Below are 20,858 nucleotides of genomic sequence, written 5' to 3' on the forward strand. Positions count from 1 at the left end.
GCTGAGCAGGGAAGCTTATACAGTGTCCTAGGCTGCGTCTTCTGGCTGCTGTGTAACTGAACATTAGCTCAATTTATAGAAAGTAACTGGTAGCTGTATTTTATTACTGCCTACTAGTCCAATGTTGAGAACATAAGTTACAAACACTAAACTGGCGTAGCCTGCAGCTCTGTCCTGTACAGACTGATTCAATTATATGAGTGTGAGAAAGTGGTTGTTAGGAAAAGAAAGGACGGTGGTGACTGTGGAGGAGCTGAGGTTAGTAAAGCTAATTAGTGATGCAAACTAGTCCTTCTAAGCTAATGAGGAGACGTTTCTGTTTGGATTTTAATGTGCAAAGTTTCTCATGAGGTTTCTCATGTTGCCGATTTTTTATATTAACATCTACAGATCAATGTCAAAGGCTGTAAAATGAAGACACAAAAGGCAAACATGAACAGTCGTATCTATAATGATTCTGAGGTCATATTAACAGGGTTTTCCTGCCGTTAAGGCTTAGGGGTGCCGTAAATGTAAAATCACTGTGGAGCATCAGAACCAACAAAATTACTTTCCACAAATCTAAAGGTTGTAGTTCCTCCAGTAGACTGATCTTTGGGTGTTGATTATTTATTATCTGCTCTAGCTTTTCCAACTATTTGTTCAGAGATATGGTGAAAATAATGGCCCAATATGATGTGAATTACATATTTTTCATTGGAAAACGTAAAATTTTCTTGGGGGAGCACCCCCTAACCCCCCGACCAACACCAAAACATTAATCTAAAGCTCACATTAAACGTGGAAAACACTGCAGTTTTAAGCTATCCTAAGGTGCATCACATGTTCATGGACACAAGAGCAATGTTGCTGAGACATGTTGTGTTAAACAAATATTTTGCTTCGCCTCCCTCGCCTAGTGGAAACACTGGAGTCTGTTCTGTCACTCATGTTTCTTACCTTGCTGTGAGGTTCTCATCGAGTGGGTTTTTTGTCCTCCTCCACAGTTAGAGAGATGGATGCCGGCGTCAGTCCTGCCATCTCCATCCATCAACTGGGCAATGTGGGCGCCACCAAGAGCGAACGGGCCGGCATCAGCAAACTGAAGAGCGACATGAAGATGGTAGGACCCAAGCACACTGGAATAAATAGTGTAGTAGCTGATAAATATTTACAGGAGAGCTCTAGTTATAACACACATTTTCCACATTCTTATCGCTATATTACATCAAATATCTTTCTAGCACTGATAAAAAAAAAAAAAAAACTCTCTCTTTAAAAGAGGACTGAAGAAGAAAACAAACCGTTTATCACCCCACAGACCAACTGTCAGTGGACTGGTACTAATTCATTCTCCTGTGTGTCCTTCAGAGTGCTGTTGAGACATAAAGTACAATAATGACGATGTGGGCGAAAGAGATTTATAGAGGAGAGGATCTTATTTTGAAAATATTTTGCTCTTTGGCAAACTGACTTTTGTCTCATTGCAGCTGGAACACAGGTTGTCTTTGACGGATCCGAGCAAGGTGATGATGATGATGAGGATGATGTTAGACGCAGATGTTGAGTTAAATCAGGTGGTGATTCACCCGGCTAATTGTGCAGAAGTGAAAGGGCGAGGAGATCTGTGGAAATCATTTTAAAGAACGATGAAGCTGATTGTTGGTAATTGAGGAAATTGAGATTTGTGCTCCTGATAAAATGATCAATAGAGGGAAATTAATTAATAGTTGATCTTCAGCTTTAAATTAAATTACTATAGCAGCTTGTCGACTGTGATTTATTAATGACGTGGTTTCTGTGTTGCAGGCAGAGCACAGGTTGTCCTTAACGGATCCATTTAAGGTGATGATCACATGAAGGATTATGAACTAACTTCTTAATTTCTCTTTCATTCTGCAAAGACATCAGTTATTAATCAATTTAGTTAAGTAATGAAGCTGAAATCCAAAATATTCTGTTAATTCACCTTCCATGTAAACATCACCAATCAGATTGATCAGAATATCGAAGCCGTCCTAATTTCTGCCAGTTACGACTGAAATGTGTTCCAGAGCTTCCTACTGCATCTCACTGTCTTCATCAGCTGATGGAGGACGCTCCATTATAGATGTTCAAACCCGGTGTTGGGCAGTAGTCAACAAAACAATTGCATGTTCAAGGTTTACTCGCTCGTATTTTCCTGAGCTTTCAACTTTAGTTGAGCTTACTTTGTCAGCTACTGTTTCCAAGGGTCAGAGGAGGAACTGTGAAGCTCAACTTTGAAGCCGACGTGGATGAGAAGCCCCAAGAATAATGGGAAGTTTGAACAGTTCCTCGATAAATGAGCACGCTCCATCTGCTGATTAAGCAAGTGGACCCTTGAGTCGAGATTGTTTTAACGGTGTAACCCAGGTTGTCTTTGACAGATCCACTAGCAGAGGTGATGATGATGATGATGACACGCCTGGCTCTGGAGTTGAAAATGAGTTTCAGCTATGATGAGATGGATCTTATTAATGTGTCATTGGCTTTGCTGTGGAAAAAGCAATATGAACTTGCACCTGGTTGTCAACGAGTAGTGCAATTTAGCGTTTGAACAGCGTTTCCTGTGTTGCAGATGGACCGCAGGTTGTCTTTGAGTGACTCAGTTAAGGTGATAGTGATAAAATAAATGAGAATCTTTATGAAGTGAGGGAGAGTTAGACGCTGAGATTTGACTGCGGCTGGCTTCATCAAACAGAGTAATGGTTAGGTTGTAACTGTATTCTAATGCCGATTCAGAGGCTTTACAGGTTGTCTTTGACAGAGCCGGTCAGAGTGATAAGGTGAAAAGGTTTTGACCTGTTGACTTTGATATTATCCCTGAATTAACTGATCCATATCTGTTTCATACGCAGAGACAGCTTAAAAAGCTTGTAGGCCTAGGAAATCTGTGATTTTTGCCATTTCAGTGGTGTTAAATTACCTATTCAGCGCTCACTCATGAGGAGAAACGGAGGTACTGGACTCGGATTTGGGTGTAAACTGGTTTGTAGGAAGTTAAAGTCCTTAATCAGGGTGGATTTTTTTTTTTTTTGTCTCCATTTCAGCTCGACCAGTCACTGACGTCCTTTCACAAGGTGACAATAATAACAACACTTACACTTGGTTTTCCGGGTGTTGATTCATCTGAAGAAATTAACATTAACTAAAAGTTATGGAGCAGCTCATATGAGCCATTAACACTCTGCTACCTTGTGGCTGCTTATTTTCAGTCTAGCAGGGACGCAACTTTAATATCTGTAATATCTGTGTTGATAATTAGTTTTTCAGAGTAGAGCTGCAACTAATGATTGCCTTTATTATCAGTCTAGTCACACATTCTATTTTATGTATTATTAGTTCAGTGGAAAAAGAAGAGCAGCATATATTTACAGTTACAGAAAGTTTTACATTAATTAACTGTCAATTGATTAATCGTTAAATCGGCTCATTGTTTCAGCTGCTATTTTTACGGGGCATTAAAGTATACTTAAAATAAAATAGACGCAGGCCAGTTAAGTTGCTATTACAAAGTTTGGTGTAAGTTTGGTCTGTGTGTGCTGAGTTTGGAGCCACCCGGGCTTTGAATTAATGTACAGTGAACTAATCAGTTGTTTTCTGTCGTGGAAATTATATTCCTGGTGAGGACACAATTTTGAATTTCTACAATTTCTAACCTTTTTCTTGTTTCCCGTCCCGATTTTGATTCATGCACGGTCAGAATCCACTGGCTTTGCGGTTGTTTGTAATCATTGTTTAGATCTGTCACACTTATTTCTATTACCTATTGCACGGTTTTGTGGTTTTCATTTTGTGCATCTTCTATTGTTTGTTTTCTCTCCCCTCCTCTCTGCTCTTTTTCTGCCTCTCAGGGCATGCGATCTCAGTCCATGGACGTAGAAAACTTTGAATCTGGGGTAAAGATTTGTCTATTAGCCAGATATTTCTGACTTTTTTTGTAGTTTCCAGGTTTATACGCTTTATTTGCTTTGCGCCTGAGCTCATAGGAAGAGGGCGCTGTTTCACCAGAACAAACGCAGCTTTAAATCATCGTGTCTCGTTCTGACCGATCAGAAATACCGGCTGCAGTCCATGGAATCTCTGGACATTCCGGAGTGCATTCCGGTTGCCAAAGATACCAGACATGGCCAATGGCTGCGCAGGAGGCGTCTGGACGGGGCGCTGAACCGAGTCCCGGTCGGCTTCTACCAGAAAGTCTGGAAGATCCTGCAGAAGGTCAGTCTTCACACAGACTCTGAACTCCCACTTTCCAAGCGTTGAGGAGAAGCTGTTGCTCTTGATGCTAAATAATACATGTGCTCCTCTATTTGTCCAAATTTCATTTCTCGTCTTACTTCTAGCAAACCAGACAAGTACCACTACGTCTTCTTATTTGTACATATTCAATGTAGTAACGAAACGCGTACTGTAGAAACATGGCGGCGCAACATTTAGATAGAAGTGGCTCATTCTAATGTAATAAAAACATAACGGTTTGTTATGTAAGGTCTTTAACTAACATAGTTATGTATAATATCTTGCATGTCTTTCAATAGATCCTCATAAATATTACACACTGAACCTTTAATTAAAATACGTGGTTAATTGTACATCTGATGCCATCCCAGCGGTGCTGGGAAAATCGACCGGCACGCCGTCAATCTAGGGATACGTTGGATCCTCCAAACTGAGGATAGAAAGGCTTCCTTTGAAGGAGCCTTCAAAATGGGGCAGCCCATTCAAAGGATGCTGACTCTGAATTGAGACACAGCCAGTGTATGTGCACTAATGTCCTAGTTTGAGTCTTATCCTGTTTTTGATCATAGTCAGGATATGGCGTTTAGGAAAACCTGGTCATTCATATCCTCGAATATGTAATCATAACAGTATCCACTTTTCTGATCATGTACCTGCAGTTGGATCTTGATTTCTCACCATCTCAGCCATTATATTCTCTACGTACAGAGAATGAAACCTGGATAAGGTGTTTACATGCCACAGTATCCCGGTTTCAGTGTACTCCAGGTAGGGTATCCAGGTCAGAGGTGGAAAGTAACAACTTACAATTACTATTAGGCCAAGCTCCCCTGTAGTTTGCACCCTGCTTGTAACATGAGTTGGTAAAGAAGTACTAGTACTACCATACTATGAAAAAGAAGTTTTCATAGTATGGTAAGAGGCTTTGCTCAAATTAGCCAAAAAGACATCGGTGCATGGCAATGCTAATGTTGGTTGGCACTAGCAACCTGCTGGTAACTAGTTAATTAAAATGGTTAGACCTATTTTAATTTTAAAAAATGATTTATGCTAACGCTTATGAAGTCACATTAAAATTACCACCTGTGAGAATGTAGCCTAAATAGGGATATGACTTCATATACAGTCCAGTATTTCCCATTTTCCCAGCCCAGTGCCACCGTCAGAATCTGTTCCGCCACCGTTACATAATGAAGCAGAAATATTCTCAAAACTTCTCATAATAACATAAAAGGTCTCTAACATTGTTTTCCCCCATTGCTTTGGCAAAGTATCAGTCAAATGAACTAAAATCTGGCTTTGTTCCCTTATCAAATCCCAAAAGACTGCGATTTAACTAAATGTGTGTGCACACTGAAAGCAAATCCAGCGTTTTGGGCGGCTTGATTTTTACAAAGCCAATGCAAAGGCGTGAATTCCTGTCTATTCACTCTGGGCGTTGCAAAAGAGGTGTTTGTCGCGACATTCGCTGGTTCGCACCAGTAAAAATTTTTCAACTTGGGCGAGAAATTCGCTTGACGCGATGTTGCGAAAGCCTATCAGCGGTGAGATTGTCCAAACGTCACCGGCGGCTTCGGAGAACTGTTTGGAGAGGACCAGGTGAGCGGTGTACTGACAGTCCTCAGGCCGACGGAGAGCTGCTAAAGAACGGGGAAGTGGACGGGGAGCATCGCTGCAGCTTTCGGACAAATAAACACCCGTGGTATGCTGGATTCTGCTCTGACAACTACGCCGTTTATCCGCGGGAAGAGCTCAGAGTTAACTGTTTTTATTAAATTAGCTTTTTACTTTAGTTTTTGGGATTACAACTTCATTTATCTTCACTCGCGCTTCTCAGCAGCTAACGTCCGCATCCGGAGATATATATATATATATATATATATATATATATAAACATAAACAAACCGGACAAAGCTCGACATTACTTGAAGAAAAGAAAGCGAGGTAGTTCAACTACCTGGTGAGTTCAGAAAATGTGTGTCTGTAACTTTATTCCAGTTATCGTTGTACTTTACTGTGAACAGGTTAGCATAGCATAGCCCTGATCAATCGAACTCCATTCAGAAAACAAACATTTTGACAAGTTGTCGTCCTGCTGACTTCCTGACAAAGCATGAATTCATATGTCTAACAATTCGGCATCACATTGTAGTTATTTCGGCATCAGTTTGATCCCTTTATTGCAATTAAATCACAGCCAAGGGTTTACTTTGTGTTCATAAAGCTGTAGTATTTGCGGGTTGTGTTTATTCGCTTATCAAGTTGTGTCAAAATTCACAACCTGGGTTTTCCATATGGCCATCTAATCATCCCCCAGTGTAACTGGCTCTATATTTTCCTCTTCATCTGTACCTCAAGCCGATGTGTGGTGAGCGTTTTTGTGCAAATGGCTTCTGTGCATCACCCAGGTGGGGGCTACACATTGGTAGTGGTTGAGCCCCCCCACTCTAGAGCGCTTTGAGTATCTAAGATAACATGACAATCCATTATCATTATTATTATAATGAAACAGAACCAGGATACTAGTGTGCATGTAAACACCCTCACAGCCTGATGGAGGAGACCTTTGGGGAGCGTTTTTTAGTTCATCAGTTCAGATAATCTGCTTTTTCACATTTGTTTTTGCAATTTTTAATTGTTTCTTATTTTATATAGCATGTACAAAGGTCTGGAATAAAAGTCAAAAGAAATGGGCACAAATTAAGATTTTAGAATTTCTAAAAAAACAAAATAAATTGACGCTAAATTATTTCTAGAGCTTTAAAATTATACACATTTTGTTATACATTGTCTTCTAGTGCCATGGTTTGTCCATAGATGGATTTGTCCTTCCTTCTTCAACCACCAGAGAGGTAAGACATCCACTTGATTATTGTCCACAAAAAAAAAATTGACTTAATTCTTATGTTAGTGTCTGTAATTTTTGCTGATTTGTTGTTGTATCCTTTCCCACTTTTATTCACTTTTTTTTATGTCACCATACATGAGGTTTGGGGTTAAATAGCATTTTATGAAATCTAAATCCATTTAGCCTTCAACTTTTTTTTAGTAATAAAAGTTATTATTTTGAAACCTCGAGTATGTCATGTTGGCCATCGCCATCTTGGTTTTTTGGAACTAGACTTGACCATATTTGGACTTACCGGAAAAATGAACAGCTGACTCCTAATAAGATTTTTCATGGCACTGATCAAATGTACACAGTGCAGTGGATATGAGTTGCCTTTATTTAACAGCTCTAGCCTGATTGACAGGTCGCCATGATAACGACTTGTCAATCACAAGATAGCCGTGCCCTAAAGCACGTGCTGCTTTATTGTTTAGTTTCCTCTAAATAGGATGATAATTTACCAAATGAGCATCATGCTGTGTTGAAGAAGAGTTGAAACTAGCGACTGAGACCATAAACTGATTAGGAAAGTGTTTACTGAGGTAATGAATCAAGTGAGAAGTAGAGTCACTTCTTTTTGCAACCAGTGGAGTCGCCCCCTGCTGGCCATTAGAAAGAATGCAGGTGGAAGGCACTTCTTCTTGGGCTTCACTTTTCAGACCAGGAAGTTCCCACTTGAACGAAAGATGTCCCACATTATATTTTAGACAAATCCATAGTCCTCCTATTCCATCTTTTCTCCCCCTTCCTTCTCTTTATCCTCTGAATTCCCTCTCCAGATGACACCGGGAGAGATTAAATTCTCCCTCCACGTGGAGACTGTTTTGAACCGCATCCCTCAGCCTGAGTACCGACAGCTGCTGGTGGAGGCCATCCTGGTGCTCACTATGCTCGCGGACGTGGAGATCCCGAGCATCGGCTCAATCATCCACGTGGAGAAAATCGTCCACGTTGCCAACGACATGTTCTACAAGGATCAGGTGAGCAGGACATCAAAAGACACTAAAATCCAGTGTGAAAATCTTTGTGGTCAATTGATGCAGGATTTACTTCTTTCCTTCTCTTCCAGAGGGACCTGGGAGCAGAGGAGCACATCCTGGAGAGAGACCCGTCCACCGGAGTGTGCCGGCTGCTGTACGACAGCGCCCCCAGTGGCCGCTTCGGGAGCATGACCTACCTCACCAAGGCAGTGGCGGTGTACGTGCAGGACTTCCTGCCCAGTGGGGCCTGTGCGGTGCAGTGAGAGGACGCCCCAAGAAACCAGAGCAGGGGTGAATCCACTCAGATGATGAATATGAATATGAAAAGAAGTTAAAGCTAAAGTTTGCAACATTTTTTACATAAAAATGACAATAAATTAACAGCACATGAATATGAGTTGTTGTATGTTGTCACTGTGTGTGTTAGTGCAGAGTTTAACAGGATCAGAAACGTGTATTTATGGGGCATCAACACAAAGTCCTCAGTGTTTCGGTGACCCAGTCTTCATGGCAACCTCTTCTTCACCTGTTCTTCCACTGTACTGTACTGCCAGATAGTCCGACAACACTCAAAACTGTTGCAGCAGCTCTTGTGCCTCCACATCAACTTGTCTTTGTGCGGCTAAACGGAAACAAATCTGGCTGTATTTTTCATGAAAAGACCAAAAACCAAAGTTTCTCAATATTGTCTGACTTCTATTCCCTCTTTATTTGCCTGTTTGTGCCTAGTAAAGACGGACATCTTTAAATAGCTCACATATATATACTTTAATTTTTTAAGAAAACACTCTAAACTGCTCTAAAACTCTGCGGGCACTGTAGTTTTCAACACTTACTTAAACAGGAGTAAAAAGCATATTTGTGGGGGACATTTGGTGGATTTACTGCAGCAGGACAGTGACTCAAAATAAACTACAGTGTCCAGGCTTTAAATGGTTTTTGAATAACAGTGCATACACAGGTATAAGACATCAGGCTTTGGATACAAGACTTTGTTTTTGGTCTTTTTACATGGTTTGTTGACGATAAGAAAAATACAGAAAAATCACCAGACTTGCATAAAGTGACAAGGATTAATTTTCGATCCTCTGCTCATGCAGGTCTAATGTAAGAACTAAGAGTTGATTTCGATCAATGGAAATGAACGTGATTTGACCCTCAAAGCATTTCAGTTTCTTCACAGCTAAGTAAACATGAACTTTCAGCCAGAATACACAGTTTAAATACAAATCTTATCATTCTGTGTTCATCTAGAACTCCAGAGACTCTGTTGACTTTGCAGCTTTAACATAAAGTTTTACAAAATCTAAACTAAATAATTCTTCTAACTGGTACTAATTTATTACGACACATATGTTTTGCATTGCAGCTCGCCTGCTAAAACTCATGCTGTATGATGTTTAAACAATGACAAACATTAGATAATCTATAACCTATTTATTTTATTGCTCTTAAATGATCATTTAAAGGAAGATTCAACAGATATCAGATGTGTCTGAAAGAGGACACGGGGCTGTTCTTGGAGATTTCTTCAATGCCTTAAGAGTGCTGTTCTTTTATTTAACTATGCAAAAACAGAAGATTGTGTCATAATTAAAACCGTTTTGTTCATTTTTTAACACGTGAAGAACTGTTATTGTGTTGATTTGTTGAAATAAAAGCTTTTTCTGCATGCACTTGTTTTGAATGCAGTGCTTTCTAAGTCAGCTTGATCCGTGAAATTCAGATTTCTGTCCTCTTAAAAAGGGAAATGCCTTAATTTAATGAACTAAACTGTCATTTTGTTTTGAGTTCTTTTGGTGTAATTGCAGTAAAACTTTCGACCGTTTACTCAAATCTGTTATTTTACATTTGTATGTACACATTTAACTGTTTTAAGGATTCAGTGTCTAGCACATAGAAGATGTTACAGAGAATAAATTGAATGTAATACAATAATGTTTATGTTTTAACTTTTGCTATTGGTGTGAAACGTGTGATGCCTCTTGGTTAATTGTACAATAACCGACTGATACTTGAGTTTATTTTGTGATATTAGAAGATGTGTGAGCGGCACACTCTGTGTGAACTCCAAAATAACATGGCAGAATGGGAGTGAGTCACTTCTCCGCATAATACCGTCCGCTGAACAGCCAGTGGATGTTTTTCTCGCTTGTGAAACTAATTCTGTAATAAAACTGAGATGAAATACGTTATTTCTGAGAATTTTTTTGCTTTAAGGTTGCTTTACATTAGGGATAATGTGTCCTAATCTGGGTCTCTTCAGTAGTTGCTTGACAAAACTCCCAATTTAAGGCCCACTATATATTTGCTCAATTTTCCACAATTTCCATGAAAATGTTGACATGCAAGCTGAGTAGCTGTTATGATCTCTGCCCTTTCAGGACTTCTCCACCTTGTTGGCTTAAAGACGATGTTTGAAAGCTACCAGACATAGCTGATAAGTGGACCTTGAGTTGTCAAACTTGTTTCCAAGGTCTCCAATAATTTATATATATTTATATATATAATATGATTTATTATTTGACGTTTGTTGGATGAGTAGGCAACTTTGCTCATTTGACTTCAAAATAAATTTAAGAAGTCCTGTCTTTATTTGTACATCAAAACTTTGACACTACTTGTTCTTAGAACCTTTTAAAATTAGTTGTTTGTTTTTGTTTGCAGATAAATAATGTAGGTAAATACATCCAGCAGGTGGCACAACAAACTCATTACAAAAGGTGCGTTCGAGATGACGGCGCCTGACTTTCGCCGACTTGATGGTCTAACGTGAGCTGCAGGTGACTGCAAGGGCGGGGTACAAACACGGCGCCGTCAAGTCGGACACATTCTACCTGCATCAGATAACTGTGAGCTGAGATCGGGCTGAGATCAATGACTGTTCTCGCGGCATTTGCAAAGAAAAATTCTTTGCAAATGTCGCGAGAACTGTCATTGTGGTTCCAACTTTGTGCAGCTGCAGAAAAGCAACTGCGGCCGCCGGACTCGGCGCCTACAGCTGCCTTGCTCCCGCGAGGTTTTGTCATGTCACATGGTGACTTTTTTGCAGCGCCGGCGAAAGTCGGACACAATTTCTAACCAGCATGCCTTATTTTAAGTCCAGCATGCATCACCTTAAGTCAGCGCTGTGCAGCGCCACATGAAGTCAAACGCACTTAAAGTTATGGCTCCAGGTCAGGGCCACTCAACATCTGCTATATGAAGAGCTTTTACAACAATCTTTCTTATCCTAATCCATTGCTGATGGTGCGTTATGGGGGGCACACATTTTTTCTATCTATTTTGCCTTTATTTCATAGTGAACAGTATAAAGGTGACAGGAAATGACGAGGGACAACATGCAGCAAAGGTCATGGGGAAAGACTCACGCATTTTTACAAAAATATTGTACTGCAAGCATACAGAAGGTGGAGAAATTAAAAGCCTTGTGCGTGAAGCCATAGCAGCCCTCAACAAGGTGTCTTGATGAGGACATCAGGAGCCTTGCTCTCACCTCTCCTATCTGTTGTTGTTTACATTTTTTCATTTAGCTGACGCTTTTATCCAAAGCGCACGCCTCTGGAGCATCAAGGGTGAAGTGTCTTGCTCAGGGACACATTAGTGTCTCACAGTGGATTCAAACCCACGTCTCTCACACCAAAGACTTGTGTCTTATCCCCTGCACTGTTGTTGTATGTTGTTTACAGTGTACATTTGCTGGTAAATGATAGGTGAGGAGGGAAATGTTGTTTGTTAATTGGTGGTGTACAGTGCTGTGGAAAAGAATCCCCCCCACCCCCACAAGTCTAACATCTTGGATCAGGAGAAGTCTGTGGCTGAAACTCCTCTTATTTATTGTCTGGACATAAGTGTCAAGTTGAAACATAGTTTGACTCTGGAGTTCATGTCCTTTTCAACTTGAATCTCCAAAACAAAGTTGAAAACAGAGGGGGAATGTTACTCAAGGCCTGGAACGGCTAAAACTGAATATTAACAGGGTCTATAGTTGCCTTTTTACACATTGTCTTGTCAACTTGATCGGTTTCCTGTCTGACTCTGACTTACATGTTTGAATGGAGTAGAGTGGCTTGATGGGTGAGTCTCAGGTTTTGCATGCTAACCTTTGTTAACTAGCACTTACCTGAAAGTACAGCTGAAGTCGATGGGAAGGTAATTAGTTTTGCAAGTATTCGGTGATAGACCAAACAAATGATGATGGTGCTAGTGGAAAAGTCTGGGGATACACGAAAGTTATTATAATTTATTCCAGTATTGGATTGATTCGTTCAATAGTTGTCAAGAGCTAGCATGGCTAAAAATGTAAGAAATTATGAAGTAGGATGTAAAATCAGTATCAAAGGAAAAAATATGAAGTCAGAAAAAGGGAATATACTGTATCATGTTAAACTATGAAAAGTTAAACACAGACAAAAATACATGACCTGGGTTATAGACATCTGAAAAAGTAAACAGACAGGAATAAACACAGACTGTGTGCAGGCCTGAAAATATTTATTTCTGACGTTGAGCATATGCTGTATTAAAATAATAGTCCTGATCAGTGTTTCGTCTGCCTAATCAAACAAAGTTAAACTAAAGCAAATAGTCTTTAGTTGTTGGAGCAAAAAAATGTTTAAATGTAAAACATATGACCCAGTTTGCAGCAGTCAGCAGTTCATAAATCTTCCAATGCCCGTTCAAAAGATTTCTCAAGATGCATGTGATGCATTGGCCTTGTGGTGAACAGCTTTTATGTAGCCTACACGTCTTTTTTATTTTGTCTTATTTCATTTATTCGCTCAGTTTCAGGCAGCTTGCACAATAAAATATGTGATCAATAAGTGAAACCAAATGTGTTCGAAGGGGGTCATTCCTGTATTCTGCAGATTTATATGGCACATAATGGGAACATGTTAAAGGGGCCTCTGGTACTAAAACACTTGATGCTTGATTATAACTGGACTACACCAATCATTTATATTTTTTGTTAGCCGTGCTAGCGCTTTAGCTTTAGCCATTTTCCAGACTAGATAGATTAGATATTGCAACAAAAATTTCCATTAAGTTTGGCAGAAACATTTAGAGGTTTGACCTGAAATGGAGACAGCAGATTTTGACCTTTTGCAGTTTTTGACTTGCCTCGGTTTACTCTGCGCCAAGAATAAGCTAGCTTGTTCTTAAACGATTAAAGACAATATGTATGTGATAGTACTAGTTAAAATACTCACATTTCATAGTTACTTTCAGTGTGTAAGTTTCCACTGTAGCTTGTGGTAAACAAACTTTATGTGAATAGGCCTACTAATTGCTCACCGCTAACAGATGCAGAAGCTAATGCTGAGCACTTGCTAACAATAAGCCCTTTTCATACATGGAGTTCATAACATCGGCAGGCTTTAATCTCTTTATGTGATTTCTTGATTTCTGTCTGGACACTTAAAACATACTTCCACACAACAGTCACTGCAGGAAAAGTGGGATTGTTGGGAGTTAATGGCACTTTAAATTCCTCTGGAAGTTCAGGTTAATGGCTGCTCATAGGAATTTTTGGCATATGCCGAAAACTGTCAGGAACTGACATGAGCTTTGTTTGTCCCCATGACCCCCTATCTCCTAGGCTTTCACATGTAAATGATAATGCTGTGAGCGGCTGTGGCTCAGGAGGTAGAGCAGTTTGGCCCTTAATCGGAAGGTCGGTGGTTCAGGCTGTAGGCTGCACTTAGGCTCAGTGAATGAATGTGTGTGAATGGTGAATGCAGATGTAGTGTAAAAGCTACAAATGCAGGTAAGACACCACTGGTCCAGAGTTGACATCAGGCAAAACAGGGTTATATGCGCTATAGCCTACTAACATAGGCCTATACTAATGGCCATACATACTACTGGCCGTATACTAAACCCATTTACGTGGCCATACATTCCTGTCATCGGACTTACGCTTCTCTGTAAAACATCACCAGGAGCCTGACCTTCAGTGTGAGTTGGTTGTGCTGAATATTGCAGTAACTACTGGAATGGGATCCTTACTTTAACAGATGGCATGTTGGACAAAGGACCAGATTATTCTGTCAGGTGTTTTTTGTTTGAGTGTTTTAATGGAATACTGTTAAAGTTTATTATCAACAGGCAATTCGGCTTTAAATTGAAAATGATTGTTGTGCTATCTATCTTTACCCCTGTGATCGGGTGACAGATGTTACCAGTTGCACTGTCATCATGGACTCTGACACCACTGCACTATTAACTGCACCTTTCATTTAGGCATACCATTTCACTACTGTACATTCATACCATATTTACATACTGTAAATCATTCCCTATACATAGACATTCCTACTGTACATACTGTATAACCCCCACAATAATCACATTTGCACTACTGTACATATTGTATAGTTTTCTTCTATACCGTGCTTCCATCCTCATAATCTGTTCATAGCCTGTATTTACTTGTATACATATATTTATATTATGTATTAGGGGGCAGCTGTGGCTCAGCTGAGCGGGTTGCCCGTTAATCGGAAGGTCGGCGGCTCAATCCCCAGCTCCTCCAGGCTGCATGTCGAACTGTCCTTGGGCAAGATACTGAATCCCGAATTGCCCCTGGTGGCTGTTCCGCCAGTGTATGAATGTGTGTGAATGTTAGTTTCTGTTTGAGCACTTAGGCTCAGTGTATAAATGTGAGTGAATGGTGAATGCAGATGTAGTGTAAAAGCGCTTTGAGTGGTCGAAAAGACTAGAAAGGCGCTATACAAGCATTTATAGCATTCATGCCTTGCACTTGTATAATAATGTATCATATTCTAATTACTGCTTTAGCACTGCTGGTTAGATGCTATCTGCATTTCGTTGCTTCCTACCTGTGACATGCGCAATGACAATAAAGCTGAACTGAATCAAATCGAATCTAATGTTACCAGATGCTCACATTTCAACAATGGTTTGTCAACAGGGTTTGGAGGGTTACTTTAAAAATATAATCTGGTACAATTACTAATTACTTGTTAAAAAATGTAATCTTGTAATCCAAGTACCAGAAAATAAAAGTAAAGTAACCTGATTACTTTTAATTACTTCAATCCCAAATACGTAAATAAAGACAAGATGCGTTGTCACTCTGTGTATTTTTAGAGAAACATATAATTTATAAGATGTCCCATTCCCATGAAATCAAAATCGATGTTTAGGCCTCAATGTTTTTATATGATGCCTTGCAGGAGAATCTATAAGTCATATGGCAGGATCTGGCCTATCGTTTAATAGAAACTTTGTGCTTAAAGTAATCCCTATGTGTAATCCCTGTTTTTACAAAATGTACCTGAAGTCTGATTACGTCTTTATTTTCTGAACTGTAACGGAATACAGTTACTTTATTTTTGTATCCTGATTATGTAACTCTGTTACATGTAATCCGTTACTCCCCAACTGTGTTTGTCGATGCAAGTGACGACGAAATTTAAAGTAACCGTTATTTCTATTGTCCTCTTTTTTGTAATCTTTCAAGCTTTTTTTTTTTTTACTTCAAAACATGTGACTACAAATGAAAAATAATGCAGAGGAAACACTTAACCAAGATTAAGCACATTTACTTACTCTATACCGCTAGAAGATTTGCAAATCTTAACAAGACAGAACCACATTTCTTCCTTTGTGCAGACATTGTTTTTTTGTAGAATGGGATGTAATCACGGGTCCTCCTGTACAATCGTGTCTGAGCTCCTATGTTTCAGTAACCATACTGTCATACACAAACCACTTACTGTGAGAAATTGTCGCCTAGGATACCTGTCCATTTCCTCAAGGATAATAAAGTCTTTGCTTGTGAAGGCGGAGAGGGAACAAGCAAAGAGAACATTCCCATTTATCCACATGAAGTGTTTGATGCACAGAAGTGCTGTGTTCACAAATCTTGAAAGTTGCTTACCAAGTTTCATCAGTAAGTCTTCTGTTTATCCAAAAACTGATTACTTCCATGTTCCTCTCCATCTTGCATGTTAGCATAGGTTTCACTCTGCTCCTCTGCAAAGCTTCCCGCCTCTTCAGTTACATACTACATCCTATGCAAATGTGAAGCACGCATTTAATACACATCCTGGAACAACTGTACTCAGTACATGAATACGTCCATTTGAGAATGAAAAGACCATCATATATGCAGTTTCACACTGTTTCAGTTTGTGGAACGAATTTGGTCATTTAATCACTAATTTGACCTTTATATAAGTATTCTGGAGGAACTCCACTCAGGGGTTTTTGAAACTGTTTAGGGGAGAGCGAGGGGGTTTAAGACAGTTTTTACTTGAGGCGTCTTTAAAGTGACAGTAATTCCTCCAACTAAAACATGCACATATATGTCAGTATGTGGTGCATCCCTGGGAATTATCACTTTGGATCTAATATAAACTTTTTTTAAAACATGGCTTTCCAAAAAAATGTGGTCTTCTTTCCCCATATGAACCCCTGAATAATGCACATGTATATATCTGCAACGTTGTTCTTCCATTCCATATTTATTTATTTCTTTTATTTTATGTCAACTGTATGTTTGTCTGCGTGTAGCACCTTATCACCACAGCAAATTCCTCGCATGTGTAAAACACTACTTGGCAATAAGGGTCCTTCTAATTCTGATGAAGAACATTGTGTGCAAGGCAAGAGTGCCAGATGACTCCTGCCCTGACAACGTTTGATGGATAGTGACGTTGAGAAAGTAGCCAAGTTTGACATCAGGCCACTGGAGTGTAAACTTTTCATAATATGATGTGAAAGAACAGTAAACACATTTTTAAAACAGCACTGATACGACACCAGTTGATGTGTTATCCGGTCTAATTAAAGGCTTAACTTACTCAAAGTTACCGCAGCGCACATGCCTGGGTGGTTTATGCCTCATACTGTACACTGCAGGGCCATAAGTATGTGGACAGCCCAAAGTTTTACCCCTTAACAGCCTCGACTATTCTGGTTTCAGCTTTCAGATTTAGGAACCGGAATGTCAGGATTTGCTCTCATTCAGCCACAAGAGCATAAGTGAGGTTGGCTACTCATGTTGGGCGACAAGGCCGGGCTTCTGATTTGTCCCAAAAGTGTTGGATGGGATTGAGGTCAGGGCTCTGTGAAGGTCAGTAAAGTTATTAACCATATTGCCAGACAAGAAAGACAAAAAAACACATTCAATGAAACCCTTTTTATTGTTTTATTTTCTGTTATAAAATCTAATGCAGACCTTTTTTTTTAATTGCCTCTTTCTGGGCATGGCAGCTATGATATGGTTAAGTTAGTAAAGGATTCATTATCCTTCATTATCCCTTTTATTTTATTGTATTTTTTACTAATTTTATGTTTATCTTAAACGTGTATTTTAGTCTTTTCAATGTTTTCATGCTTTTATCTTGTATTGTTTTTGTAATATTGTCTCTTGGGTATTATTCTTTACACTTGTTAAAGCACTTTGTAAATTGTTTTTGAAAAGTGCTCTACAAATAAAGATTATTATTATTATTATTATTATTATTATTATTAATATTATTAGGTAACTAAAGCCCATAGGGAAAGGTTAGGGAAAGATAATGGTTATTGTTAAAGGATAATTTCGGTATTTTTAAACCTGGACCCCAAAAGTTATAAAATCCGTGCAGTTGATGGCTTTAACTGGCAGCTGCGCAACGTATTCCTTCGGGATAATTGGGCCTGTCCACAAAAAGTGCTTCTTTTTGACACCAACAGGCTCTGACTGTTAATATGAGGTGTCTGACAAACTGATGGAAAGGATCCCTACAAGTGTCTCCGGGTGACACCGTTTGTTTTTAACAGGAAACTGAAGTCTCGCTCACGGACAATTCTCATTAAATCTCATGAGAGGCAAGATGTTGCAGGAAATGCCGGTGGTGTGTTTGTGGACTTATTTTGATGGACGCAATTGCCCCGCAGGAATACGTTACAGCCACGGCAGCCAGTTTGCGACTGCCAGCTGAAGCCATCTACTGGATGGATTACAAAACCTTTTGTACCTACTAGTCATTTCGACACCAAACATGTTTAAATAGGGCCAAGGTTTAAAATGAACTCCACTGAAAGTCCAACTCAAATTTCTGCTAGCTTTGGGCACAGGGTTATAGCCCCAAATGGTTGCCACAAAGTTGGAAGCACACTGCAATTCTGCAGTATTAAGATTTGGCCTCATTGAAAAAAAAGTGGATCTAAGCATGAAAAAATAGACCAAAAGTACCTTTGGCCATATAGCTAAGTGATCATTTATATCAAATATCCTTCAGAACACATTTTTTCTTCTTGTGGATTACATGATTTCCAGCCCTCTCTCAATCTCTTATGCATGCACACTTGGCTCACCTCCTGTCATTGTGAAAGACCGACCATCTGAACGCCAACAGCTGTTTGACTTTTGGACAGTGACAGCGCATAAAAAAAATGCAAAACTCGGGAGTGTTAAAGCGGATGAGTCAGAGGACAGGATTCTGCAGTGTAAGCGCTACAGATGTATTAAATGAGTTGCAGGAGTTTACGATTAGTGCTGGTGTTTGCTGCAGCCAAAGCGAGACTACGTGTGAACATCTAGGAGAGATCTGCTGAGCATGTTTATACAAGTCTTGTTTCCAGGCAGCTTTTGTGCTAAAGTTCCCAACTCTTGCTTTTTCCAGAAAACAGTGCAGAGACAGTTCATGTGCTCTGAAGGGGAAAAACATGACCAACAGACCAACATTACAAGTTCAATTTCAAAAACAGCATTGTTCTTTGAAACGGTTTAGTCATTTCTAAGATCACTTGCTCAAAATCCTTAGTCTATCGCTCAAAAGCAAATCTTTATGGCACTGAACATGTCATTTCCATCAGATTGACAAATCCTTGTGTCATTGTTTACGAACAAGATAGTCAAAATATTAAGTCATGTTATCAATATAACAGTGTACTCTGTGTTTTCTGATGTAAACTATGGCTAAGGTTTTGATGACAATGATTGAAAATGCACAAGGCTGCACTTTTTCAATATGGCAATATCAATTTCAACAGTATAAAGTTATATATATCACAAGAGATTGGACAGGATTCGCAGTTAACGTTTTTACTGTTGGTACTACAATTTGTTGACACACCATGTCATTGTGATGCAGAAAAGACAAAGAAAAGACTGTTTTACAGCACTGCATAGCACAACTGAAGAAATGATAAAATTATAAATGTAAGCATGTGAAACACTCTTTAGGCTGATGTTCCTGTCTTTCAGGTCAGAGATTGTCATCCACAGCACAACGGATACCTTCATCAATTACCGTAAGAATTTTGATTGGTTGTGTTTGGAAAAGGAAAGCAAGTCACTTCCTGTTAGATTTTTGTGTCTTAGGTAGAGAATTGTGTCTAGTGTTTTGAAAAAAGTGCACTGAAAACTGAGTGAAAGGCTGAGAAATAGCTTATGGTTTTGGAGATTTGAGATGAGGTTTTTGAGTGAGAGGTTTCAAAAATCGTGTGACATGTAAAGATTTTGTGTGTGAGCAGTTGTGAAAAACTGTATATAGATATTGCACTATTCAATGCTCACTGTGTATGGTATTGTGAGTATCGGGTAAATGGTCTGAGGGCTGTGTTACTGCTGTAGTATGCTGTGATTTGTTGTTGTCTATTCTTATTTTGTTTATGCATCATTGGTCTGTACGAAACAACATTTCGTTCAGCTGCATACTTGAATGTGAAGAATGACTTTGATTCTGACATGTTCCGCCATTTTGCATGTAATGACTTATGCAATGAACTTATGCCTAGATGTTTTGGGGGGTAAGACTATTCAACAGAGACTGGTATAATACATTGTGTCCAGCATGACATAACCAATTGATAATGTAGGAAAAAGCAGACAATTGTATAATCATTTGCATCAATGTGTCAAACCATTTGCTATTTGTTCAAAACAATGAGAAATTGCTTTTATGATGTGCACAAGTGACGAGATGATGTGGAGGTTGAACAAGTAGTTTTGAGAATTTCAATGTACTAAAGCGAGTGAGAAAAACTACTTTCGTCCCTCATCCAAAGGACTTCTTCAGTTCTGACTGACTGGTAGGGAAACTCAGCTATTTAACCTCAGTGGGGTCGTTGGCCCGGGTCATCGATACCGCTGGTTCGTTAGTGTTCCTGGTTGTTGAACAGTCGTTACAGTCGTTAGGACTACCCTTGGCCAAGACTGAACGACCATCGTTGGTATCTTCACCTGAGGCCAATAGGTTACGTTTGTTGAGTTTCCTGGGAAGTGATGAAAGGACAGCATTGTAAGTGGGGGATAAGTGGTGGCGTAGACCCCCTCCCCTGTTCAATGACGGCTTCTCGACCCTGGTGTAGATGACTTCCTTGACACCTCTTTCAAACCATCCATCTTCTCTGTCTAAAATGTGCACCTGGTGGTCCTCAAACGAGTGTCCTCTGTCCTTCAGATGTAAGTAGACTGCAGAATATACAGGTCTGTGCATTCCTCACTGCATTGGACCGCATACACTAGATTGCTTTTCTTGTGTTTGGGTGTGCGGTCTTTGGGGTGTACCAGCATCTGTCTTAGTGTGTTCTTGGGTTTAAAAAACACAGGGATGTTATGTTTGTTGAAAATCCTCCTGAGTTTCTCTGATACTCCAGACACGTATGGAATCACAATGTTGTTGCGTTTGACCTTCTTTTCTTCATCCCCTGTAGTTTTGTTCTTCTTGGATTTTGTGGCTGTTTTCACAAAGGTCCATTTAGGGTATCCACAGGCTGTAAGTGCCCCC

At 39.6% G+C, this 20,858-nt stretch overlaps 1 protein-coding gene across 4 annotated transcripts in view; it reads left to right on the forward strand.

Moving 5' to 3' along the window:
• Window positions 1-10,304, forward strand: part of phka1a (phosphorylase kinase, alpha 1a (muscle)) — a 34,959-nt gene extending 24,655 nt beyond the window's left edge. Inside the window, exons 26-33 of one of the 4 annotated variants that reach the window (XM_046064414.1) lie at window positions 987-1,102; window positions 1,470-1,505; window positions 1,789-1,824; window positions 3,855-3,899; window positions 4,057-4,218; window positions 7,038-7,091; window positions 7,909-8,109; window positions 8,199-10,304. In XM_046064414.1, coding sequence (XP_045920370.1) covers window positions 987-1,102; window positions 1,470-1,505; window positions 1,789-1,824; window positions 3,855-3,899; window positions 4,057-4,218; window positions 7,038-7,091; window positions 7,909-8,109; window positions 8,199-8,372 — 824 coding nt within the window. In that variant the 3' untranslated portion in view covers window positions 8,373-10,304. Of the gene's footprint in view, window positions 1-986; window positions 1,103-1,469; window positions 1,506-1,788; window positions 1,825-3,050; window positions 3,900-4,056; window positions 4,219-7,037; window positions 7,092-7,908; window positions 8,110-8,198 lie in introns of those variants that run through there. The other 3 variants (XM_046064415.1, XM_046064416.1, XM_046064417.1) reach the window with 3 other exon arrangements.
• The last annotated feature ends 10,554 nt before the right edge of the window (window positions 10,305-20,858 follow it).

This window comes from Micropterus dolomieu, linkage group LG12 (assembly GCF_021292245.1).
Source record: "Micropterus dolomieu isolate WLL.071019.BEF.003 ecotype Adirondacks linkage group LG12, ASM2129224v1, whole genome shotgun sequence".
In the NCBI taxonomy this organism is placed as follows: Eukaryota; Metazoa; Chordata; class Actinopteri; order Centrarchiformes; family Centrarchidae; genus Micropterus; species Micropterus dolomieu.